Source organism: Geotrypetes seraphini, chromosome 14 (genome assembly GCF_902459505.1).
Source record: "Geotrypetes seraphini chromosome 14, aGeoSer1.1, whole genome shotgun sequence".
NCBI lineage: Eukaryota > Metazoa > Chordata > Amphibia > Gymnophiona > Dermophiidae > Geotrypetes > Geotrypetes seraphini.
The window spans coordinates 51,113,067-51,133,816 of NC_047097.1; the positions used below are offsets into that span (position 1 = coordinate 51,113,067).

At 48.1% G+C, this 20,750-nt stretch overlaps 1 protein-coding gene across 2 annotated transcripts in view; it reads left to right on the forward strand.

Annotated features, from left to right (window-relative positions):
- The window catches only part of SNX33 (sorting nexin 33), a 52,982-nt gene that overhangs the window by 5,445 nt on the left and 26,787 nt on the right, over positions 1–20,750 (forward strand). Inside the window, exon 3 of one of the 2 annotated variants that reach the window (XM_033920635.1) lies at positions 7,336–8,769. In XM_033920635.1, coding sequence (XP_033776526.1) covers positions 7,344–8,769 — 1,426 coding nt within the window. In that variant the 5' untranslated portion in view covers positions 7,336–7,343. Of the gene's footprint in view, positions 1–7,332; positions 8,770–20,750 lie in introns of both variants that reach the window. The other variant, XM_033920634.1, reaches the window with a different exon arrangement.

Sequence of the window (20,750 nt, forward strand, 5' to 3'; positions counted from 1 at the left end):
ATGTCTACAAGATGTGTCCCTAGAGAGCTAGATGACTTGCCCAGAGTCACAAGGAACTGCAGTGGGACTCAAAGCTGGTTCCCAAGGATCAAAGCCCACTGCACTAACCACTAGGCTATTCCTCATCACATATATTCCGGAACTTGGAGGCGAGGAGGATGGCAGTTTGAGTGCAGAGCTCCTCTCCCTGGACAATCTGCCTGCTTTTAAATATCAGCAGCAGTGGGAGATCAATTGCTTTTACACCTAAGCAGCAACGGGACCAACCCACCAAAAACCCACAGTCCCGGTCCTGCAAAAATATGAGCTCCACCCTCCCTGCAGTTCGCTAGGAAAATCAACTGCTTTTACACCTAAGCAGCAGCAGGACCGATCCAGCCAGGCATGTGAGCTCCTCCCTCTGCAGTCCATTGGAGAGATCAATCTACCTGCTTTTAAATATCAGCAACAGTGGGAAATCAACTGCTTTTACACCTCAGCAGCAGCGGAACTATCCGCAACTACCAAGAGCACACAGACCCGATCCAGCCAAGAGTGTGAGCTCCACCTCCCCCTGCATCAACTGTTTTTTACACCTAAGCAGCAACAGGACCAGCCACCACTACCGAGAGCCCTTTGCCCTGATCCAGCCAAACAAGTAAGCTCTTCCCCCAGCATTCCGTTGGAAAAATCAATATGCTTGCTTTTAAATATTATCAGAAGTAGGAGATCAACTGCTTTTACACCTAAGCAGCCTATAATAGGAGCCCTTGCCCCGATCCAACCAGGCATGTGAGCTCCTCCCCCTATATCCCATTTAAGAGATCAATCTACCTGCTTTAAATATCAGCAGCAGTAGAAAAACAACTGCTTTTACATACAAGCAGCAGCGAGACCTACCGCAACCACCAAGAGCCCACAGACCCGATCCTGCCAGGAGTGTGAACTCCTCCCCCTGCAGTCCATTGGAGAGATCAGTCTGCCTGCTTTTAAATATCAGCAGCAGTGGAGATCAACTGCTTTTACACCTAAGCAGCAACAAGACCAGCCACAACCACCGAGAGCACACAGACCCGATCCTACCAAGAGTGTGAACTCTTCCCCCCATGCAATCCGCTAAGAAGATCGACTGTCGGCTCCGGGCGGCTTTCCCGCAGAGGAGAGAATCCTGCATTCACCGTGGGCCTCATCTGGGGCAGCCTCCTTGGAGCGGCTGGGGCACGGGCAGTGTGTCTGGGAGGGAATGCATGGATGGGAGAACATCACAGGGGAGGAGACATAGGCATCCTGGGACTGTCTGCCAAGTCTCTTCCCTGAAGAAGCCCTTTCTGGAAACGTCAATCGCTCCTCCTAAACTTACTTGCTCCACTTCATCACTGACGCTGAAACCGTGGATTGAAGACAAAGTTTTATTTTATTTTTCTTTCCAGCTTATGATTTATCTTTAATCTTATCTATTGTTTTGCCTTTTGTCTTTGTTTTGTTCTATTTCTATCATTTAAATTTCTCCAGAATTCTACTGTTCAACGGCTCCCCCTTCTGCTTCTATTCCTTTCTCTCCTCTCTTCTACCTTCCAAAGTATTTAGATCAATGCTGTCTTGTTAAAATGTTTATTTTATTTTTATTTTTCCTCTAACTCTACTTTTCACTTCTCTATTACCCTCCAGGTACTTTAGTTAGATTGTGAGCCTTTGGGACAGTAAGGGAATTTTTCAAGTACCTTTCTTATTTCTAATCTTAATGTATATTTTCTGTAAACCGCTTAGAACCTAACGGATGTAGCGGTATATAAGAAATAAATTACATTACATTACATATATATTGGCAATGCTTTTAATTTTTCCGGGGTAGGGTTTATGCTTTGCTTTACAATTTAGTAATGTCATTCTGGAGCATTTCAAGACTGCCCATTCTTGAGCATTAAGAAAACCACAGACAGCAGAGTGTGTGCAGACTGGTATCGCTGTGCCAAGTACAGATCCCTTTACCTCAGAAGGAGATGCTTGTGGAATGGAAACATATCTCAACATGAATATAAAGTCTCTTTATTACAGAAATCTGGGTGAAGGTAGATACATCTGTATAGCTGAGTCCTGGGCTTATACCCCTGTAGTGTTAATCATTTTAAACGGGATCTGACTTATAAATATTCTATTGATCTAATTTAGCAGAGATATAAATTATGGATACTTGTTTTTTTTTTTTAAATAGAAGGTTTCCTTATATGTCTTCTCTGGGTAGTATGCTAAACTTACCTTTCCATGTGTTATACTAAAGTGGCTTCTTAATATTTTCTTCTTTTTTTTTTGGGGGGGGGGGTGGTATCGGTGCTTGAGAGTGGTACAGTTGTTTACCCCTACTAATGTCAGGAATTTAGCCATATTTTATAGTCTATATTTCATGGTCTTTTTGTTTTGCTTTTAATTTTCCATTCTTAGGGGCCCTTTTACCAAACACTGGTAAAAGGTGGCCTTAGTTGCCGTTATGCTGGTCTTTCCTGCGTGCTAAGGCCATTTTTACCACTGGGGTAAAACGGTGGAATTTCCTATTTTTTTGTATTAATGGTCACACGCTCATTTTACCATGAGCGTGTGAGCCATTACCACCACCCATTTTGTAGGCAGTGAGGGCTCATATTTGGTTAGCACGGGGTAGCATAGGTGTGCTAACTAATTAGTGCAGAACATACCCACTCTCCATCCCAGACATGCTCCCACTACGACATTTCATTTTATTTTTTAGTTATGTTATGTGCAGTCTTATATTCCAGCAAATCCTCATTAATTAGAGTTCTGGGCAGGTTACAAGCAGCATATTGCTGCATAGAATTCTGTATAGAGTTGAACGTGGTACAAAGAATTATACATGCTATAAAGAATTATATTTTTAGTACAATGTGTCTGGCGGTTCTGAACTGTAGGGTCTTGTATCTGAACCTGCAAGTTGCTTGCAGAAAACTATCAATCATGTTTTCAACTCCATCTCCTTTCCAGGGAGCTGCTCCTGCCCCCTCAGTTTGTTTTCTGCAAACAAGTAGCTCAGAAGTGTTTCTGATCTCCTCTGCTGTTTTATTATTTTCAGACAGCCGTAGAGGTGGTCCCTTGGGCGAGAGTGCACATGAGACCTCTCCAAGACTCTCTTCACTCTCAGATGGACTCGTTTCAGCAACCGCTTCCATGGTTGACGGTGGCTGCAGATGGCTGTCTTTTTCAAGGGCATACCTCTTTGTATTTCTTCCTGGCAGACATTAACAACTGATGCCAGTCTTTACAGCTGGGGGGGGGGAGTCATTGGACACTGACGTCCATAAATTGCCTGGTACTCGGAGCCATTTGACTAGCATTTCAGACGCTGGAGAAGTCTCTGGAAGGCAAGGCGGTCAGAGTCTTCTTGGACAATGTGTCAGCAGTTGCTTATGTCAGCAGGTTCAACTCCTCTTCCAGTGGGCAGAAGGTCATTTGCAGGCTCTCTTGGCCGCGCACGTGGCGGGAGTAGAAAATGTGCAGACCGACTTTCTCAGTCAGCAGACACTCGACCCTGGAAAATGGTCTCTGTTCCCCCAGGCATTCAACGCCATAGTTTGGCGGTGGGGGACCGCCCCCAGATGGATCTGATAGCCTCGGCGGTAAACACAAAGATGATTCGCTTCTACGGCTGGAGACACGAGCCTGGAAGCGAGGGGTTGGATGCATTGGCCCAGCTGTAGCTGGAGAAAGAACTCTTAAACATGTTTCCCCTGTGGCCCATGCTCAGGCGAGTCATTTGCAGGATTGCGAAGCATCTGGGGTTGATAGCCTTTGTTGCATCCGATTGGTCCTGCAGGCTGTTGTATGCAGACCTAGTCTGTCTCCAGAAGGCCTCAGGCTGCCAGTTCAAGTGGACCTTCTCTCTCAAGATCCAGTTTCTATAGAGATTCTGGAACACTTTGGGTATACGACATGGCTCTTGAGCAGGCGGCCCTGATGAGCAAGGGATATTCAGACATGGTGGTCACCACTTTTTTCACTGATAATAGGCTTTCCATGGTAGCAACCTATGCTAAGGCCTGGAACTCCTTTCGGCAATGGCGCGCTGTGGAGGAGATAGAGCCCTTCTAAGCTCCAGTTTCAGTAGTATTGGACTTTTTGCAGGAAGGAGTTCAGAAAGACCTGTCGGTCAGTTCACTGTTTCCAAGTGCGGTGGGGGGGGTGGACGGCGGACAGAGGCTCTCTGGCTTCTCATCCAAATATCACCTGGTTATTAAAGGGGCTGTTTGGTTGCGTCTTCTGGTTTGCCCCCACTTTACCTTCTTGGAATCTTAACACCATATTGCAGGGTCTTGGTAGTTCTCTGTATGAGCCCTTGTGGAACACTTCCCTTCTGGATCTTGCTGTTAATATCCCAGGATGCACCGGGAAGGGGAAGGCCTGCCATTTTGAAGAGGCAGGCCTGACAGCTGAAGGAACTGAGCATCCCTCCTGCTAGCCTTCTTAAGATATGGGGGTGCGGTGTCGGGGGCCGCACTAGACTACTAGGGTGGGAAACACTTTTGGCAGGAGAAAGTGGGCATCCCTCCTGTCAGTCTTCGGTATGGGGGGTGGGGGGAGAGGGCATCTCTTCTACCGATTTAATTTAATGGTAGGGGTTAGGGGCTCGGGGCAGAGGGTCTTGGCCTGGTGGGGGAGAGGGGGATTATCTCCGAGGGTGGATGGAAGGGAGGAATGGGGTGCTCTCCCTGAAGTAGGGGGAGCTGCGGTTAGCGGAGCCAGCAGGGAGAGCAGCAGCCGTGGGCATGGGTTTTTGGTTTTTTTTTCTATTTTGATAGGAGGGAGGAGCTGTGGCTAGCGATTGTTCTTCTGAACAAGTGCCAGGCACAGTTATTCTCTGTACAAATAGCATGCATATAATTTGCATTCTATTGTGCTGAGAATCTCCATTAAACAAATCGCTCCCATCATGGTGTTTTTTTCATGGTGTCAGAGCTTAGAGAATCTGGTTCCGAGTCTCTTTGGACCCCTGTTATGGATTTCTTTAAAAAAACATGTTTTTAGATTTCTGCAAAACAGTTTATATGCTGTGGTTGTTCAAATTACAATAGGAAGTGAGTTCCACACATTTGCTATTTGTCAGAGTTGAGAATGATAAGACCAGGCTTAATCAGCAGATCTACCCAATAGTTGTATATCTGGTTGAATCTATTAGAAACATCACTATACACTGCAGGACGCCTCAGTGCACCCTGTAGTAAGCCATTTTTTTTGCTATGGTAAGCCTGCATTAGTGCTTACCGCACCTATGTAAATGAGCCCCTTGATTTGTTGTATCATGGAATTTCCTGCCTTTCTCTCTGCACCACTTAGAGCATCTTTTACTAAGCTGCAATAGCGTTTTTAGCGTGCGCAGAATTTTAGCACGCGCTAAACCCATGCTACGTGGCTAGAACTAACGCCAGCTCAAAGCTGGTGTTAGCGCGAGCTAAAACCGCTATTGCAGCTTAGTAAAAGGAGCCCTGAGCCAAACCCCATCTATCTATATCGATCTATATACACTATAGGATTATATATATACTAGTCATTAAGCCTGTTACATTAACGGGTGCTAGAATATGTCTATCTGTCTTTTTTTCTTTCCCCTGTCTCTTTCTTCCTTTCTTTGTCTCTCTCCCTCCCACTGTCTGTCTGTCTTTCTTTCTGTCTGTCTCTCTTCCTGGCCCCCTTTGTCTGTGTTTATTTCTTTCTGTCTCTCTCCCTGCCTGCTGTCTTTCATTCTCGTGTGCTGCCTGCCTGGTCCTCTTTTGTCTCCCCCCCCCCCAAAGCAAACCAAGATTGCTCCCTGGCCCCCTTTCCCTTCCCCCCCACTTCCCTGTGCAGCAACAGCAGCATTCCCCTCCTTCTCTGTGTAGCAGCAACAGCATTCCCCCCCTTCCCTGTACAGCAGCATTCCCCCTTCCCAGTACAGTAGCATTCCCCCACACTTCCCTGTACAGAAGCAGCATTCTCTCCTTCCCTGAGCAGCAACATTCCCCCTTTTCCCTGTGTAGCAGCAGCATTCCCCCCTTCCCTGTGCATCCACCCCTTGCCTGCTCCCCCTGTTCCCTTCCCCCGTCCATCAGCATTCATTTCCTGCATACGCTCTACTTGCCTCAAAGGAAAGCGCTGCACCGCGCTGTTGCTGGCCTCGGTGTCTTCTCTACACTGCGGCCAACTCTAGCGGAAACAGGAAGTTGTGAAAGGGTGGGCCGCAGTGGAGAGAAGATAGTGAGGCCAGTGATTAAATGCTGTGAGTAGGCGAGAGGGAAGAGGGGAAAAAATAAGATGGCGGCAGGGGGGTTTGGAGGTCGGGGCGCGTGCGGCAAGCCGCCTCTCGCGTCTGAAGATTTAAAAAAGGCGCTTTGCATTGGGGCGCGTGCGGCAAGCCGGCGCTCGCGCCTGAAGATTTTAAAAGCTCCCCTGGATTGGTCCGCCCAGCTCCTTACCTTAGTTGAAAGACGCGGAGGCGGCGCCTCTTCGCAGGAGCAGGGCAGACCAAAGAACAGCACGGCCGACAGCCGCCGCGTCCGACATCCGCCTTGGGGGAGGAGAGAATGTTTCGCGCGCATGCGCACTCCTATCTGAGGTGCCCTACAGCGCACGGAAAACGGAACATGCGATGGGAGTGCGCATGCGCGGCTTAGCTTTTTATTATATTAGATATATAATATATAATGATTTGTTATATGTATGTGTGTGTAAATATATACACATAAATTCTATAATGTTACCTTCCTCCTTTTGGCCTTGGTTCAATCAGGACCAGCCCTGGTATACCGGTTTCATTGTCCTTCATTCATACCTATCTGGAGATTTTACCCTAGAGGCTATGAGTACTGTCCTCTCCATCTATCCGAGCCAACCCAGGGGGTGAAAGACCTGAGAACCCTTACTTTAAACTTATCTAACTTGCTCCAGAGATACGTTTCAAGTTTCAAACCCAGAACCCTGTACTTACAGCATGCTATCTAGAAATGTCTATTTTTACTAGCAAATAACCGTAGAAGCTTCTCCCCCAGGCATGGGCATTATAAGAGTTGCTACCCAGGGATTTTTGTGCATGCACTTGTGGCTTCCCAACAGGAATTTTAATGAGGTATTCACTAAATAGAGTTTTAAGAAAGAGCTAGTAGAATGGAGTTTCTTTGTAAGGGGAAAGTGAAGAATGAAGGCCTGAAGATTGATGCAGGGAAAGATCGTAAGAATGTCCTGCAGGGATTTTAAAAGGATAGGGCTCAAGAAACACTTATTGTGCTAGAATGGACTTGATGGTAACAAATTTAATCTCAAGGGTAGAAAACATAAGCAGTTCTCATTTCCTTACTTTTTTTTTTTTTTTTGTAGCAGGGATAACCATGGTGTTAAAAGCAAGAGCACTTTACAGCTTCCAGAGTGAAAACAAAGAGGAGATCAACATCCAGGAGAATGAGGAGCTGCTCATCTTCAGTGAGAACTCCTTGGATGGATGGCTGCAAGGACAGAACAGCCGCGGGGAGACTGGTCTCTTTCCTGCCTCTTATGTGGAAATCCTGCGCTCGCGGACAAGCTCCAGCTACACAGACTATTCCAACAGCACCTCCAGCTCGCCAGGGATGGACTCTTCCTTCTGCTCGCCCTCCTCTAGCGCTAGCTTCTGCCACCAGGGGAGCTTTGAGGAGGAGGAGGATGATGATTGGGATGACTGGGATGATGCGTCCACAGTGGTGGATGAGCCCAGGAGCGGCCCTGGCACTAATGGGCACCCTATTCCACGTCAGCCCTATCGAAATCCCAATATGAATTATCATCCAAAGCCGTCCTTAGAAAGGCAGGACAGCATAGCGGGCTCTAAGAGGGGCAGTGTTGTGGGGAGAAACCTTAACCGGTTCTCCAACTTTGTGCGCTCAGGGGTGGAAGCCTTCATCTTGGGTGATGTACCTCTGAATTCCAAGAACTCTGAGATTTACTGTATTGAGATGGGCTCTAAGGGCCCCCAGTGGAGGCCTAATCCTTGCCCTTTTGGATGCTCTGTGGAAGATCCTACCAAGCAAACCAAATTCAAGGGTATCAAAAGTTATATCTCCTACAGACTGACTCCTGGTCACACTAATACACCGGTGTACCGGCGGTATAAGCATTTTGACTGGCTTTACAATCGCCTTCTGCATAAGTTCACAGTCATCTCGGTGCCACACCTGCCAGAGAAGCAGGCTACGGGGCGCTTTGAGGAAGACTTCATTGAGAAACGAAAGCGAAGGCTTATTCTCTGGATGGACCACATGACTAGCCACCCAGTACTGTCACAGTATGAAGGCTTCCAACACTTCTTAACCTGTTCTGATGACAAGCAATGGAAATTGGGCAAGCGCCGTGCAGAAAAGGATGAGATGGTGGGTGCTAGCTTCTTACTGACATTTCAGATTCCTACAGAGCATCAGGACCTACAGGATGTAGAGGACAGAGTGGATTCTTTCAAGATGTTTAGCAAGAAAATGGATGACAGTGTTCTGCAGCTGACCAATGTGGCATCAGAGTTGGTACGCAAGCACTTAGGTGGCTTCCGGAAAGAGTTCCAGAAACTAGGCAATGCTTTCCAAGCTATTAGTCACTCATTTCAGCTTGACCCACCTTACAGTTCTGACCCGCTCATTGGTGCCATCTCGCACACGGGAAAGACATATGAGGTAGTTGGGGAAATGTTTGCAGAGCAGCCCAAGAATGATCTCTTTCAGTTGCTGGACACACTCTCATTGTACCAGGGACTCCTTTCTAACTTTCCAGATATCATTCATCTTCAGAAAGGTAAGCTATGCACAAACTATCCATGCAATTTGCTGGGTCTCCTTTAATAGTAAACAAATAATCGGGTGCTGTAAATGTGTATTAATCAAATCAATAGACTGGGCTTTAAATGGTAAAATAGTGCACATGGGATGAGAAGAATTGATGGACTTCTGTGAGCAACGGCAGTGGCGTAGCTAGGGAGGTTGAGGCCCAGCATCGCAACACCATGTACCCCTCCTGCTCTTCCCTGCTGTGATGTGTGCCCCCCCTGCCCCTCCCTGCTTGAGCGCCTTTCCCCGCGTACCTCTTTAAATCACAAGAAGCATCTTCCACTTGCTGTTCACACCAGCCTCGGCTTCCTTCTGATGTCACTTCCTGGTCAAGGGACCAGGATGTGACATCAGAAGAGAGCTGAGGGCAGCATGAGCAGCAGGTAGAAGATGCTGCTCGTGCCGGTGAACACGTCAAGAGGTACGCAGGGGGCACTCAAGCAGCGGAAAGAGTGGGGGGGGTGGCACATGGCTTGGCAGGTAAGAGTGGGGGGAGGAGCATGGTGGAGCAGCAATGCCAGGCGCCATCCTGTCCTCGCTATGCCGCTGCTTATTCTTAATTCCAAATCTCCCTAATTTCCCCTCAATTCCTTTTCATGCCATTAAACCTACGTTTCCCCACTAATCTTTTATCTCTTGATGCAATGAGGAGATTGCTCAGAAGCATCTCTCTGGGATTTGCTCAGTACTGTACACTGGTCTCACACTTTGTGTTATTGATGTTGCCATTTAAAGATGAATATGGGGTTGCTTTGAGCAATTTGCTTATGCTGAACTGCTTCCTTCGCGATTTGCAGTACCCTCTTTGGTGTCTTGTGCTGTTTACTCTGCAATTTTGCAGTTTCCTCTTTTTGCTCTCTTCAAATCTGACCCTGTTTTCGTGGCTGCATCCGCTTTGTGGGTCACTCCTCGGGGGACAGTGGATTTTTCGTATGAGTTATAACTTGATGTTGATAAATCATATACCCTTTCCGTCCTTGCTGTTGAATCTACGCAGTCATTTTGTAAGGATAAGAGAGTATAAATTTATCCTATTCTTATCGAGCCTTCACATTTGTTTCAGAAGACCCTCAAATTTGAGGTTACATCTCCCAGCAGGCACTTTGCCTCCCATTTCCAGTCTGACTGTAAAAGTTCCAGATTTAGATATTCAGGGCTGACGTAGTAGAAGAATTTGTGTCTTATGGTGCCATTATTTTATGTCTCTTACATGATTTATCAACATCATGTTGTGTAGAGATCCCCGTCGTATGCAACAGTATGGACAATAATGATTATGTGTTAACATTACACTTGCTTCCTTTCCCAAAAAAAAAAAAAAGTGCGCATTGTTTAGCCACATAAAATTAGATTTTACACAAGCACAAAACCTTTTGCCACGTCCACAAGATCAAATTCGAGGGCTAGTTAAAATGCTGGGAAATTTGTGGCTGGGTAATTTAAAGCATCTTGTCAAATGGGTAACGCCAGGTGCCTTACTGCCGAGTATCCAGCGCCACTAACTGGGAAACTCGAGTTTGAGCTTGTGGGATGAATTAACCCTTGCAGGCATGAGGGAGGAAGCTGCATTAATTATTGTTCTGTTCAAAACAACATTGTAAGTAAAGGGAGCTACTTTCTGCTTGAATGCAGGTTATTACAGGGCTTTGACTCGCATTTGGAAGGCCATGTAGTTGATTTCTTAAGAGAATCAGATGGGAAAGAAGAAAAATGGATGGATTAGGAAAGGACAACCTTGCCTTCCATGCATAGAGGCCGGGGATCATTTCCAACTGGTGCAAAAAAGATAATCTGCAGAGAACATAGCATTATTTAGACCTTTTTTGCATTTCTATTGTGTTTCGATGAATAAACTGCACCCAAAGGTTAACATTGTAAGGATGTAATTCAATCTATGGTTTCTGGTAACACAAGGAACTCTCAGCCTTCAGTTTGCTGCTTTTTCAAACCAGCTGAACACCTTGATAGAGTTACCTCCCTGTATTTTACAGCTGGGTGGCTTGGCCCTTATTCCCTGTATAATCCTGTCTTTGAAAGTTTGGTTTCTGTATTTTGGTGTGGAGAAGGGGGCAGAAGTCTCTTCCTGCTCATTTGGGACCAAGATGATAAAGGGGATGGAACTCCTCTCATATGAGGAAAAACTAAAAACGTTAGGGCTCTTCAGCTTGGAAAAGAAATGGCTGAGGGGAGATATGATTGAAGTCTACAAAATCTTGAGTGGAGTAGTATAAGTGGATCGATTTTTCACTCCGTCAAAAATTACAAAGACTAAGGGACACTCAATGAAGTTACAGGGAAATACTTTTAAAACCAATTGGAGGAATTTTTTTTTTCACTCAGAGAATAGTTAAGCTCTGGAACACGTTGCCAGAGAATGTGGTAAGAGCGGATAGCGTAGCTGGTTTTAAGAAAGGTTTGGGCAAGTTCTGGAGGAAAAGTCCGTAGTCTGTTATTGAGAAACACATTGGGGAAGCCACTGTTTGCCGTGGATCAGTAGCATGGGATGTTGCTACTCCTAGGGACCTGGATTGGCCACCATGAGAATGGGCTACAGGGCTTGATGGACCCAGGGCTTGATGGACCCAGTAAGGCTATTCTTATGTTCTTATGGTGCAATCTATATTGTCAATACAAAGATTCATATGAGGTCTGTTCAAAAAGATCCAGGATTGATTTTATAAAAATTAATTAAACAATTTTACAACTTATTCCATTGGGTCCCCTTCAAAGTACTCCCCTTCCCTTCATATACACTTTTCCCAATGTCGTTTCCATTTCTGGAAACATTTTATTTATTTGCTCAATTATTCAGCCTGTCCTCCCAAAGGAGCCCAGAACGGGTTACAAAGTACATCCACAATATAATCGAGACAGAACGAAGATTACATAATTTACAATATAGACATGACAAAAACCATATCCACTAAGCAGATTTGGGGCAAATAGGTGGCATAGGTGCATTGACTCTGAATGGCATTTCTGGGTGTATGTCCTTAAGGCGCTGGGTTTGCCAAAAGTTGCTGTGTTGAATTTTGCTTTGTCTTCAATGGTGTCAAATCGCTTTCTTTTCAGCATGAATTTAAGTTTAGGAAAGAAGTCAGCAGAGGCCAAGTCAGGAGAGTAAGTTGGCTGAAGAAGAACTGTTATTGCGTTTTTTTTGCACAAAATTTGTGGTTGTTCTGATCGTCGGTCATTAACCGTGGAATGAACTTCGCCGCATCGCGAGATATCCACAACTTCTCTGTTAGAAGGTTGTGGCATGAACCGGTGGAGATGTTGCGTTCCTCTGCCAGTTCTCTAACAATTAATCGCCAATTAGCGTGCTCAAGAACCCTCACCAGTTAATGTTGGCGGTCTTCCAGTCCGCGAATCATCTTCCACTGATTCATGACCACTTTTGAAGCATGAATGCCATTCAAAACACCTTCCACGACTCATGACATGTTCCCTATAAGCCACTTTTAACATTTCATAAGTTCCTGTAGCGACCTTACCCAATTTAAAACAGGACTTTACACTGTAGCGCTGGATTTGGAGTATGCGAGTAAATCAAAGAATTTAAATAAACTTGAAACTTGAAAATAAATAAACTCATTGAGGTCGCACGTGATGAAAAATAGCTGATCACAAAAACACACTTTCCCAAAAACTGCTGTAGCTCGGAGATGAAAACAGGTACCTGTCAGAAACCCAAATAGTAGCGACATTCCATGGTACCAAACCCAGTCCATGGAATGTTGCTGCTATTTGGGTTTTTCCTAATGAATTACAAGTATACGCCAGCCATTACTCCATATCTCGGTCTCCTACCTTGTGGCCAGCGGTGGATGTGAAAGGCGACATTAGAAAGCCTTATATGAAAAACCTTAAGAATTCATTTGGAAGCTGGTGAAGGGGATTCAAGAGACTTGTGCTAGTCTGCACATTCCTGAGGAAAGGCAAGGGAACATTTAGTGAGCTGAGGCAATGACTCACCTAACCGGTCTGGATTTTAGCTTATCCAAAATGAATAGGCATGAACTGCTTTTTGCATACTTTGGAAGCAGTGTATGCAAATCTGTCTCACGGAAGTTCATTGTGATATCCTGAAGCTAGACTAGTTATAATGCCTTGCTAAAGTCTTCACACTCCGTTTTTCACATTCTGCTGTCTAAAATATACTGTTCAAATTGCATTCAAGTAAAAGGTTGTTCCACTGAACTCTAAAAGAGACATTATAGACCAGTGGTCTCCAAATCAAACCCTTTGCAGGGCCACATTTTGGACTTGGAGGGCCTCAGAAAAAAATAGTTAATTTCTTATTAAAGAGTTTGAGACCACTGAGTTAAGGGGAACGGTTAATCAGCTGGCTGGGTTGGAGGCCAGAGGGGAGAACAGGACAATCAAGCCATTGTGACATCACTGATGAGGCTGGCTCTTATTGGTGGAATGAGGCATTATGACATCACAAGCTGAGCTCTGCTTCCCAAAGACAAACAGGATGTCATGGTTACAGTTAAGCCAGTGGTCTCAAAGTCAAACCCTTCGGCAGGGCCACATTTTGGATTTGTAGGTGCTTGGAGGGCCGCAGAAAAAATAGTTAATGTCTTATTAAACAAATGACAACTTAGCATGAGGTAAAACTCATTATTTAATTTAATTTAATTCTTATATACCGCTAATAACCGTGAGGTTTCTAAGCGGTTTACAAAAATGATGCATTAAAAGATACAATAAATAAAAATAAATAAGATAGGTACTTGGAAATTCCCTAACTGTCCCAAAGGCTCACAATCTAACTAAAGTACCTGAAGAAACAATTTATGAATAGTAAAGATAAAAATATAAAGACAGAGGTAGAGAGAGAGATAGAAATGAATATTCCAACAAGATGGCGGCCAGTTAGGTCATCTTCTGTGCTGTCTCCCTTGTCCTGCTTTTGTTTTTATTTTATTTTGCCTTTGTTGATTTTTCTTTTAAATTTCTTTTTTGTTGGTTTTTTTGTTCTGTCTCTGCTGTTTTCATTTGGGACTTATAGTTTATAACAGAACTAGCTTTATTCTTAATCGCCGAGTATTTGGATCAGTTTAGCTACTGTGACTGGACACATGTGGACTTGTATTTAACTCGTTTTGAGCTTTGCTAAGGCAGTTATTGGAAGCGGAGCTAATTTGAATTGGTTGTGGTGAAGGGTATAAAGACTTATGCAGTTAAAAGTCTTTGCTTTCCTACTACTAATTTCTCCTTGAATAATTTGATAATTGTTGGCGAAATAGTCCTGTGAAAAGCTAGTAAAGTCAAAAAAGCATCCTTTAAAAATGGGAAGGAGGACCAATTTAGAAAAATAGGAAGGTACATAAAAACTAGCAAATTAGATATAAAACATTAATAAAGCGGGCCAAGAGAGAATTTTGAGAAGCCCCGCTCGCCGCCCTCTCCTGCCTGCTCGCCCTGAATCGCCACATCGCCGCCCCAGTTTTCTCCTACCCTTCTTCCCCGAATCTCTCCTGTATTTCCCCACTAAAAACTAATAATAAAAAAGTTAAAGTTAAAAAAAAAAAGATCGCAGCTCTGGCGGGCATGCGCAGACCATCTACAGATGGTCTACGCATGCGTGTGATCGCAGAAAAGCGATCGGGCAGGTTGGTGAATCTGGACCTTAAAGAGAGAAGAGAGCAGATCGGAATAAGAAGGAATCAAGTCATTGTCCTGTCTCATTTTTATTGCACTTCTTTCCTCGTTCTGCTGTATCTTTTTTTTTTTTTTTTGTCCAGATGGGAGCTAGCAGACTCACGATACAATATTCAAGATGCAATCGCATCCCGGATCTATAACATTCTCTATTCCTATCTGAATAATTCCCAGCATTCTGACCACCGCCATAACCTGAGCTGAGAATTTCAAGGTATTGTCCACAGTGGTCTTCTTTATAAACCATTAGACACTTGATAATTCTCAATTTTCAACAGTCGATCAATCATATAACAATCAATCCCACAATTTCTTCGTGATAACAAACAGCAAAAAAAAAATATTTTTTTTAAATTTTTTTATTTGAAATAATTTTTATTAAACAGAAAAGCACTGAACAGCCAAAGAAAACAGTACAATACAGACATGGCAGGGAAATAGCGAAGTAGCAGATCAGTCAGGGGAGCTCCCCCCCCAAGGAAGGAGAGACAAGCCCCACAAGACCCCTAAAAGAGCAAACCAAAAGCCAGCACAGTCTGCATAAGAGGGAAGCACAGAATGCAATCAAGCTGGGCAGTACAATTCAACATTTTGCAATAAACAAATGCAACAAAAAATAAAAAATGAAACCCCCAACATCCAGCCAACTCACCCACCGCAACATCCATACCCCAGTCATACCGACCCAGGGATCCTCAGACCTCCGTGCAAGTAGTGTCACTTGCAACGGTCTTAATCCTCATTAGTCCCAACGACATTAATATTTAATAAATGCTGACATTTCTTTTATTTTGTTTTTATTTATACGCTTACTCATTTATTAATTTCATCCTAGACATGTGCTACTTAGCTTTTTCTTAGGGCTCCTTTTACTAAGGTGTGCTAGTGTTTATCCCAGGACAAGCAGGCATGATATTCTCACATGTGGGTGACGTCATCTACGGAGCCCCAGCGCGGACAGCTTTTCAAGCAAACTTGCTAGAAGTTTCAAGTTTGCACACTGCACCACGCATGTGCTAGCCTTCTTGCCACTAGAGGGCGCATCCCCACCTCGTGGTCCTCAGTTCTTTTTCATCCGCGGAGCCAGAAGCCCTGTGGAGAATTTGTGCTAATTGTGCCTTCTGTCGCCGCGGCTGTGTAGGGTTTTTCGCACGGTCGCTGCGTTTTTTCGTCTTTTTTCTTGCTTTATTTCTTTCTTTTTCTAAAAAAAAAAAAAAAAAAATTCTTTCGTATCCGTTGCTACCGGGGGCTCCCGGTAGCCGTGGCCGAGGAACCTCGCTTGTTCCCGGCTCTCTTGTGGGCCCATGTCCCGGCCCGTAACGGGCTTTAAAAAGTGCGGGCGCTGTGAAAGACTCCTTTCGATTACTGACCCGCACGGGTGCTGTTTGCGGTGTTTGGGGCCCCAACACCCGACGGCATCCTGCGATAAGTGTGCCACTTTTCAGAAGCGGGCACTTAAACGCCGCAAGGCCCGCATGGCGGAACTTTTCTCGGTAGAGTCCCCGCCGGGGAAGGCCTCGAGTTCGGCCTCGGCTTCGGCCCCGGCCTTGACCTCGGCCTCGACATCGGCCTCGACCCCAGCTTCGGGACCGTCGGCTTCGCCTCGGGCCTCGGTGCCTTCGAAGCAGCTGGCCTCTTCCAAGGCCTCGGGTAAGTCTCCGCTTCCCTCCTCAGCTCCATCCAAGAAGCCATCCTCGGGCTCGTCGGCGGGTGGGTCCGCCTCAGTGAAGCCCAAGTTGCCAGCGTCCGCTGCCCCGAGGGAATACTCGAGACCGAGGTCGCCCTCTGAGGAGCAGCGGCAGGTCTTGCCGCAGGGAATGTCAATCCCCGTGTTCCAGGAATTGCTCCGGGCGTTAATCGCCTCGGAGCTCACCGGGGCCATTGACCAGCTGCACCAGGCTTCGGCCTCGGCAGCTTCGGCCTCGGAGGCTTCGGCCCCGGTGGCCCCGCAGTTGGCGACCTCGGTCTCGGGTACCAGGGCCTCGGCTCCCGAGGCGCCCACGGCCTCGACCTCGGTAGTTCCCTCGGACCCGGCTTCGCGAGATCCGCCGGAGCGTAGTGTGCGCCCGAAGGACAAGGGGCGCCGAGTACGAAGACTTTCGTCTTCGTCCTCGGGGTCCTCGAGGGGTTCATCTCCCTCGGGCAGGTCTCGAGCGAGGCGCAGGCCGAGGAAGGCTAAGCGGTCTCGGACCTCGCCTCGGCGGCGTGGTCGCTCGTCACCGGCCGGGGGCGGTGCCTTGCAGGTACGGGACTTGCGTGTTGATAACCCCATTTTGTTCCGGTCTCCGGCCAGGGAGAGCTCTCGGGCTTCCTCGCCCGGGCCGAAGGGTCGGGCCTCGGTGCCTCGGACCCCGGGGGGATCCCCGAGGGGTTCCTCCAGGCGCACCCGGTCTCCGACTCCGTCGAGGTCGCAGGACTGTGCCTCGTTGGGGTCGGGGTCGGGTAGGGAGCCCAGATACTCCAACCAGGCCTCTCCCTTCGGCTCTGCCGGGAAGTCTCGGTCTCCCTCTCCTCCTGCTAAACCCTCATCCTTTACGAGGTTTGTGCAGGATATGGCTGCGGCTTTGGGTGTTGACTTGTCTGAAGGGTCCACATACACCAAGGAGTTTTTGGAGGAGCAGGATCTTCCTGCCCCCCCCAGGGAGTCGCCGCGCCTTCCGATTAACAAGGTCCTCTGTCAGACCTTTCTGAGGAATCTTGAGGCTCCATTGACGGTCGCTGTGGTCCCCGCCAAAATGGAGTCTAAGTATCGCACCCTTCCCATCAAGGGGTTTGAGAAGGGCCAACTTTCCCATACTTCGCTCCTGGTGGAATCGGCGGTCAAGAAATCTCAGCCTTCCCGGGTCTCGGCGACGGTCCCGCCTAGTAGGGAGGGCCGGACCCTTGACAAATTTGGGCGCCGTCTCTATGCGAACTCTCTGATGGCTACCAGGGTCCTGAACTATGCCTTCTCGTACTCTTCCTTCCTCCGTACGATGGTGAAGGACCTCCCCTCCTTTCGTGAGGTGATGCCTGAGTCGCATAGGGACCGGTTCGCCACCTTTAGTACCAACCTGACCCAGCTGCGCCTATATTTATTCCACGCGGTTTATGATGCATTTGAACTCGCCTCGAGGGTGTCCGCCTGTGCAGTGGCCATGCGCCGGCTGGCGTGGCTTCGTACCCTCGAAATGGAGTCCAATTTGCAGGAACGCTTGGCTAATTTGCCTTGCGTTGGGGTGGAACTGTTTGATGACACTTTGGATGCGGCGACGGAGCGGCTTTCCAAACAGGAACGCTCCCTGGCCTCTCTGGTGAAGCCGAAGCCTAGGGCTCCTGCCCAGCGTCCCTTCAGACAGCCTCCGAGGAGATACCCCCAGAAGTCCACACCGGCCTTCTCCAGACCGCCCCCTCGAAGACAGCCCCAGCAGAGTAGAGGCGGCCCCTCTAAACCTGCCGCGCAGGGGGCCGCCAAGGCCGCGCCGTCCTTTTGACGGGATAGGCGGTTGGGGGCGGGCCCTCACCGCAATATCGAGCCACCCCCTCCCCATCGGGGGTCGGCTGACGGCCTTTGCCGGGGCCTGGTCGGTGATCACGTCGGACGCCTGGGTGCTCGGGATAATCTCAGACGGCTATTCGCTGAACTTCTCCTGTACGCCTCCGGACTTGCCCCCCGGGGCTTGCCCTCCCAATCGGAACCAGCTGGCCCTTCTCCTGGAGGAAGCCAGGGCCTTGTTGAACCTCAGGGCGGTCGAGGTGGTGCCTCGCGATCAGAGGGGCCTGGGGTTTTACTCCCGTTACTTTTTGATCCCAAAAAAGACCGGGGACTTGCGCCCCATTTTGGACCTCCGGAAGCTCAACAAGTTCCTGGTCCGGGAGAAGTTCCGTATGTTATCGCTCCCGGTTCTCTATCCTCTTTTGGAGGAGGGGGATTGGATGTGCTCCCTGGACTTGAAGGAAGCTTACACCCATGTTCCGGTGCATCCCGCTTGCCGCAGGTTCTTGCGTTTTCAGGTCGGGGATTTGCACCTGCAGTATCGGGTTCTTCCCTTCGGGCTGGCATCTTCCCCTCGGGTATTCACCAAGTGTATGGTGGTGGTGGCGGCGGCCCTGCGCTCGCGGGGTCTACAGGTCTTTCCCTATCTGGACGATTGGCTGATCAAAGCCCCGTCCGGGGAGGGGGTTATTTTAGCGACCCGACAGACTATCAGTCTTTTACAGGACCTGGGGTTCGAAGTGAACTTCCCCAAGTCCCAATTGCGTCCGGCGCAGTCTCTCCAGTTCATTGGAGCCGTGCTGGACACGGTTCGCCTTCGCGCTTTTCTCCCCCCGCCCCGGCGGGAGACTCTGCTTCGGTGGAGTCGTCATTGTCGAGGGCAATCGCAGGTGTCGGCCCAGCACATGATGGTTTTGCTGGGTCACATGGCGTCGACGGTTCACGTCACGCCGTTCGCTCGCTTGCACCTGAGAATCGCGCAATGGACTCTGGCGTCGCAGTGGCGCCAGGATCGCGATCCGGTGTCTTCCCGGATATCAGTAACTCCTTGTTTACGTCGATCGCTCCGTTGGTGGACCGACTCTTCCACTTTGTCAGGGGGTTTGCTGTTTCGCGTTCCTCCTCACACCAAGGTTTTGACGACGGACTCTTCCGAGTACGCGTGGGGAGCGCACCTGGACGGTCTGAGGACGCAGGGTCTGTGGTCGGTCGAGGACCGTCGGTGCCACATCAATGTGCTGGAGCTTCGCGCCATTTTTCTGGCTGCGCGAGCTTTTGTCCACCTGCTGCACGACCAGGTAGTACTCGTGCGGACGGACAATCAGGTAGCGATGTACTATGTCAACAAACAGGGGGGTACGGGTTCTTGGCCTCTATGCCGAGAGGCTCTCCGTCTTTGGGACTGGGCAATTTCCCAGAACATATTCCTGCGGGCGGTCTACATTCAGGGAGAGCAGAACCAGCTGGCAGACAAACTCAGTCGTCTTCTCCAGCCGCACGAATGGTCTCTGAACTCCCGAGTACTTCGCGAGGTTTTCGACCGCTGGGGAACTCCTCAAGTGGACCTGTTTGCCTCTCCGGAGAATCGCAAGTTACCCCTCTATTGCTCTCGGATCTACACTCCGGATCGTCTCGAAGCGGATGCCTTCCTCCTCGAATGGGAGGGGAGGTTCCTTTATGCGTTTCCGCCGTTCCCTCTGATTTTGAGAACGCTGGTTCATCTCAGATCGACCGGAGCCTCCATGATCCTCATTGCACCTCGGTGGCCGAGGCAGCCCTGGTTCTCCCTACTTCTTCAACTCAGTACCAGGGAACCTCTGCTTCTACCGGTGTTTCCCTCTCTGCTGTCTCAGAGTCGGGGTTCGCTGTTACATCCCAATCTTCAGTCTTTACATCTGACTGCTTGGTTTCTCTCCCTCTGACTTCGTTTCCGGTCTCTCGGGCCGTGAGGGATGTTTTGGAGGCCTCGCGTAAGGTCTCGACTCGGCTTTGCTATACTCAGAAATGGACCAGGTTTACATCCTGGTGTTCTTTGAATAGTTTGCGACCAGATTCGGTGCCTGTGGCTTCGATTCTGGAATACCTTTTGCATTTGTCTGAGTCTGGCCTGAAAACGACTTCCATTCGGGTGCATCTCAGTGCCATTGCAGCATTCCATCGGCATCTTGAGGGTCGTTCTCTCTCTCTTCATCCTCTGGTGACACGTTTCATGAAGGGGCTAGTGAATATCCATCCTCCTCTGAAACCTCCTCCGGTGGTGTGGGATCTTAATGTGGTCTTGGCTCAGCTTATGAAGCCTCCCTTTGAACCCATCGACAAGTCGCATCTTAAGTTTCTTACTTGGAAAGTAGTCTTTTTGATTGCACTCACATCTGCTCGTCGAATCAGTGAGTTACAGTCCTTGGTTGCAGATCCTCCTTTCACGGTTTTTCATCATGATAAGGTGGTTCTTCGCACCCATCCCAAATTTTTACCTAAGGTTGTGTCTGATTTCCACCTCAATCAGTCTATTGTCCTTCCGGTGTTTTTTCCGAAGCCCCATTCTCATCCTGGTGAGGCGGCGCTTCATACCCTTGACTGTAAGAGGGCGTTGGCCTTTTATCTCCAACGCTCCAAGTCTTATCGGAAGGTTCCTCAATTATTTTTGTCCTTTGATCCTAATCGTTTGGGACACCCGGTTTCAAAGCGCACCTTGTCCAACTGGTTAGCTGCTTGCATTTCTTTTTGCTACGCTCAGGCTGGTCTCCCGCTTGCGGGTCGCGTTACGGGTCATAAAGTTCGGGCGATGGCAGCTTCTGTGGCTT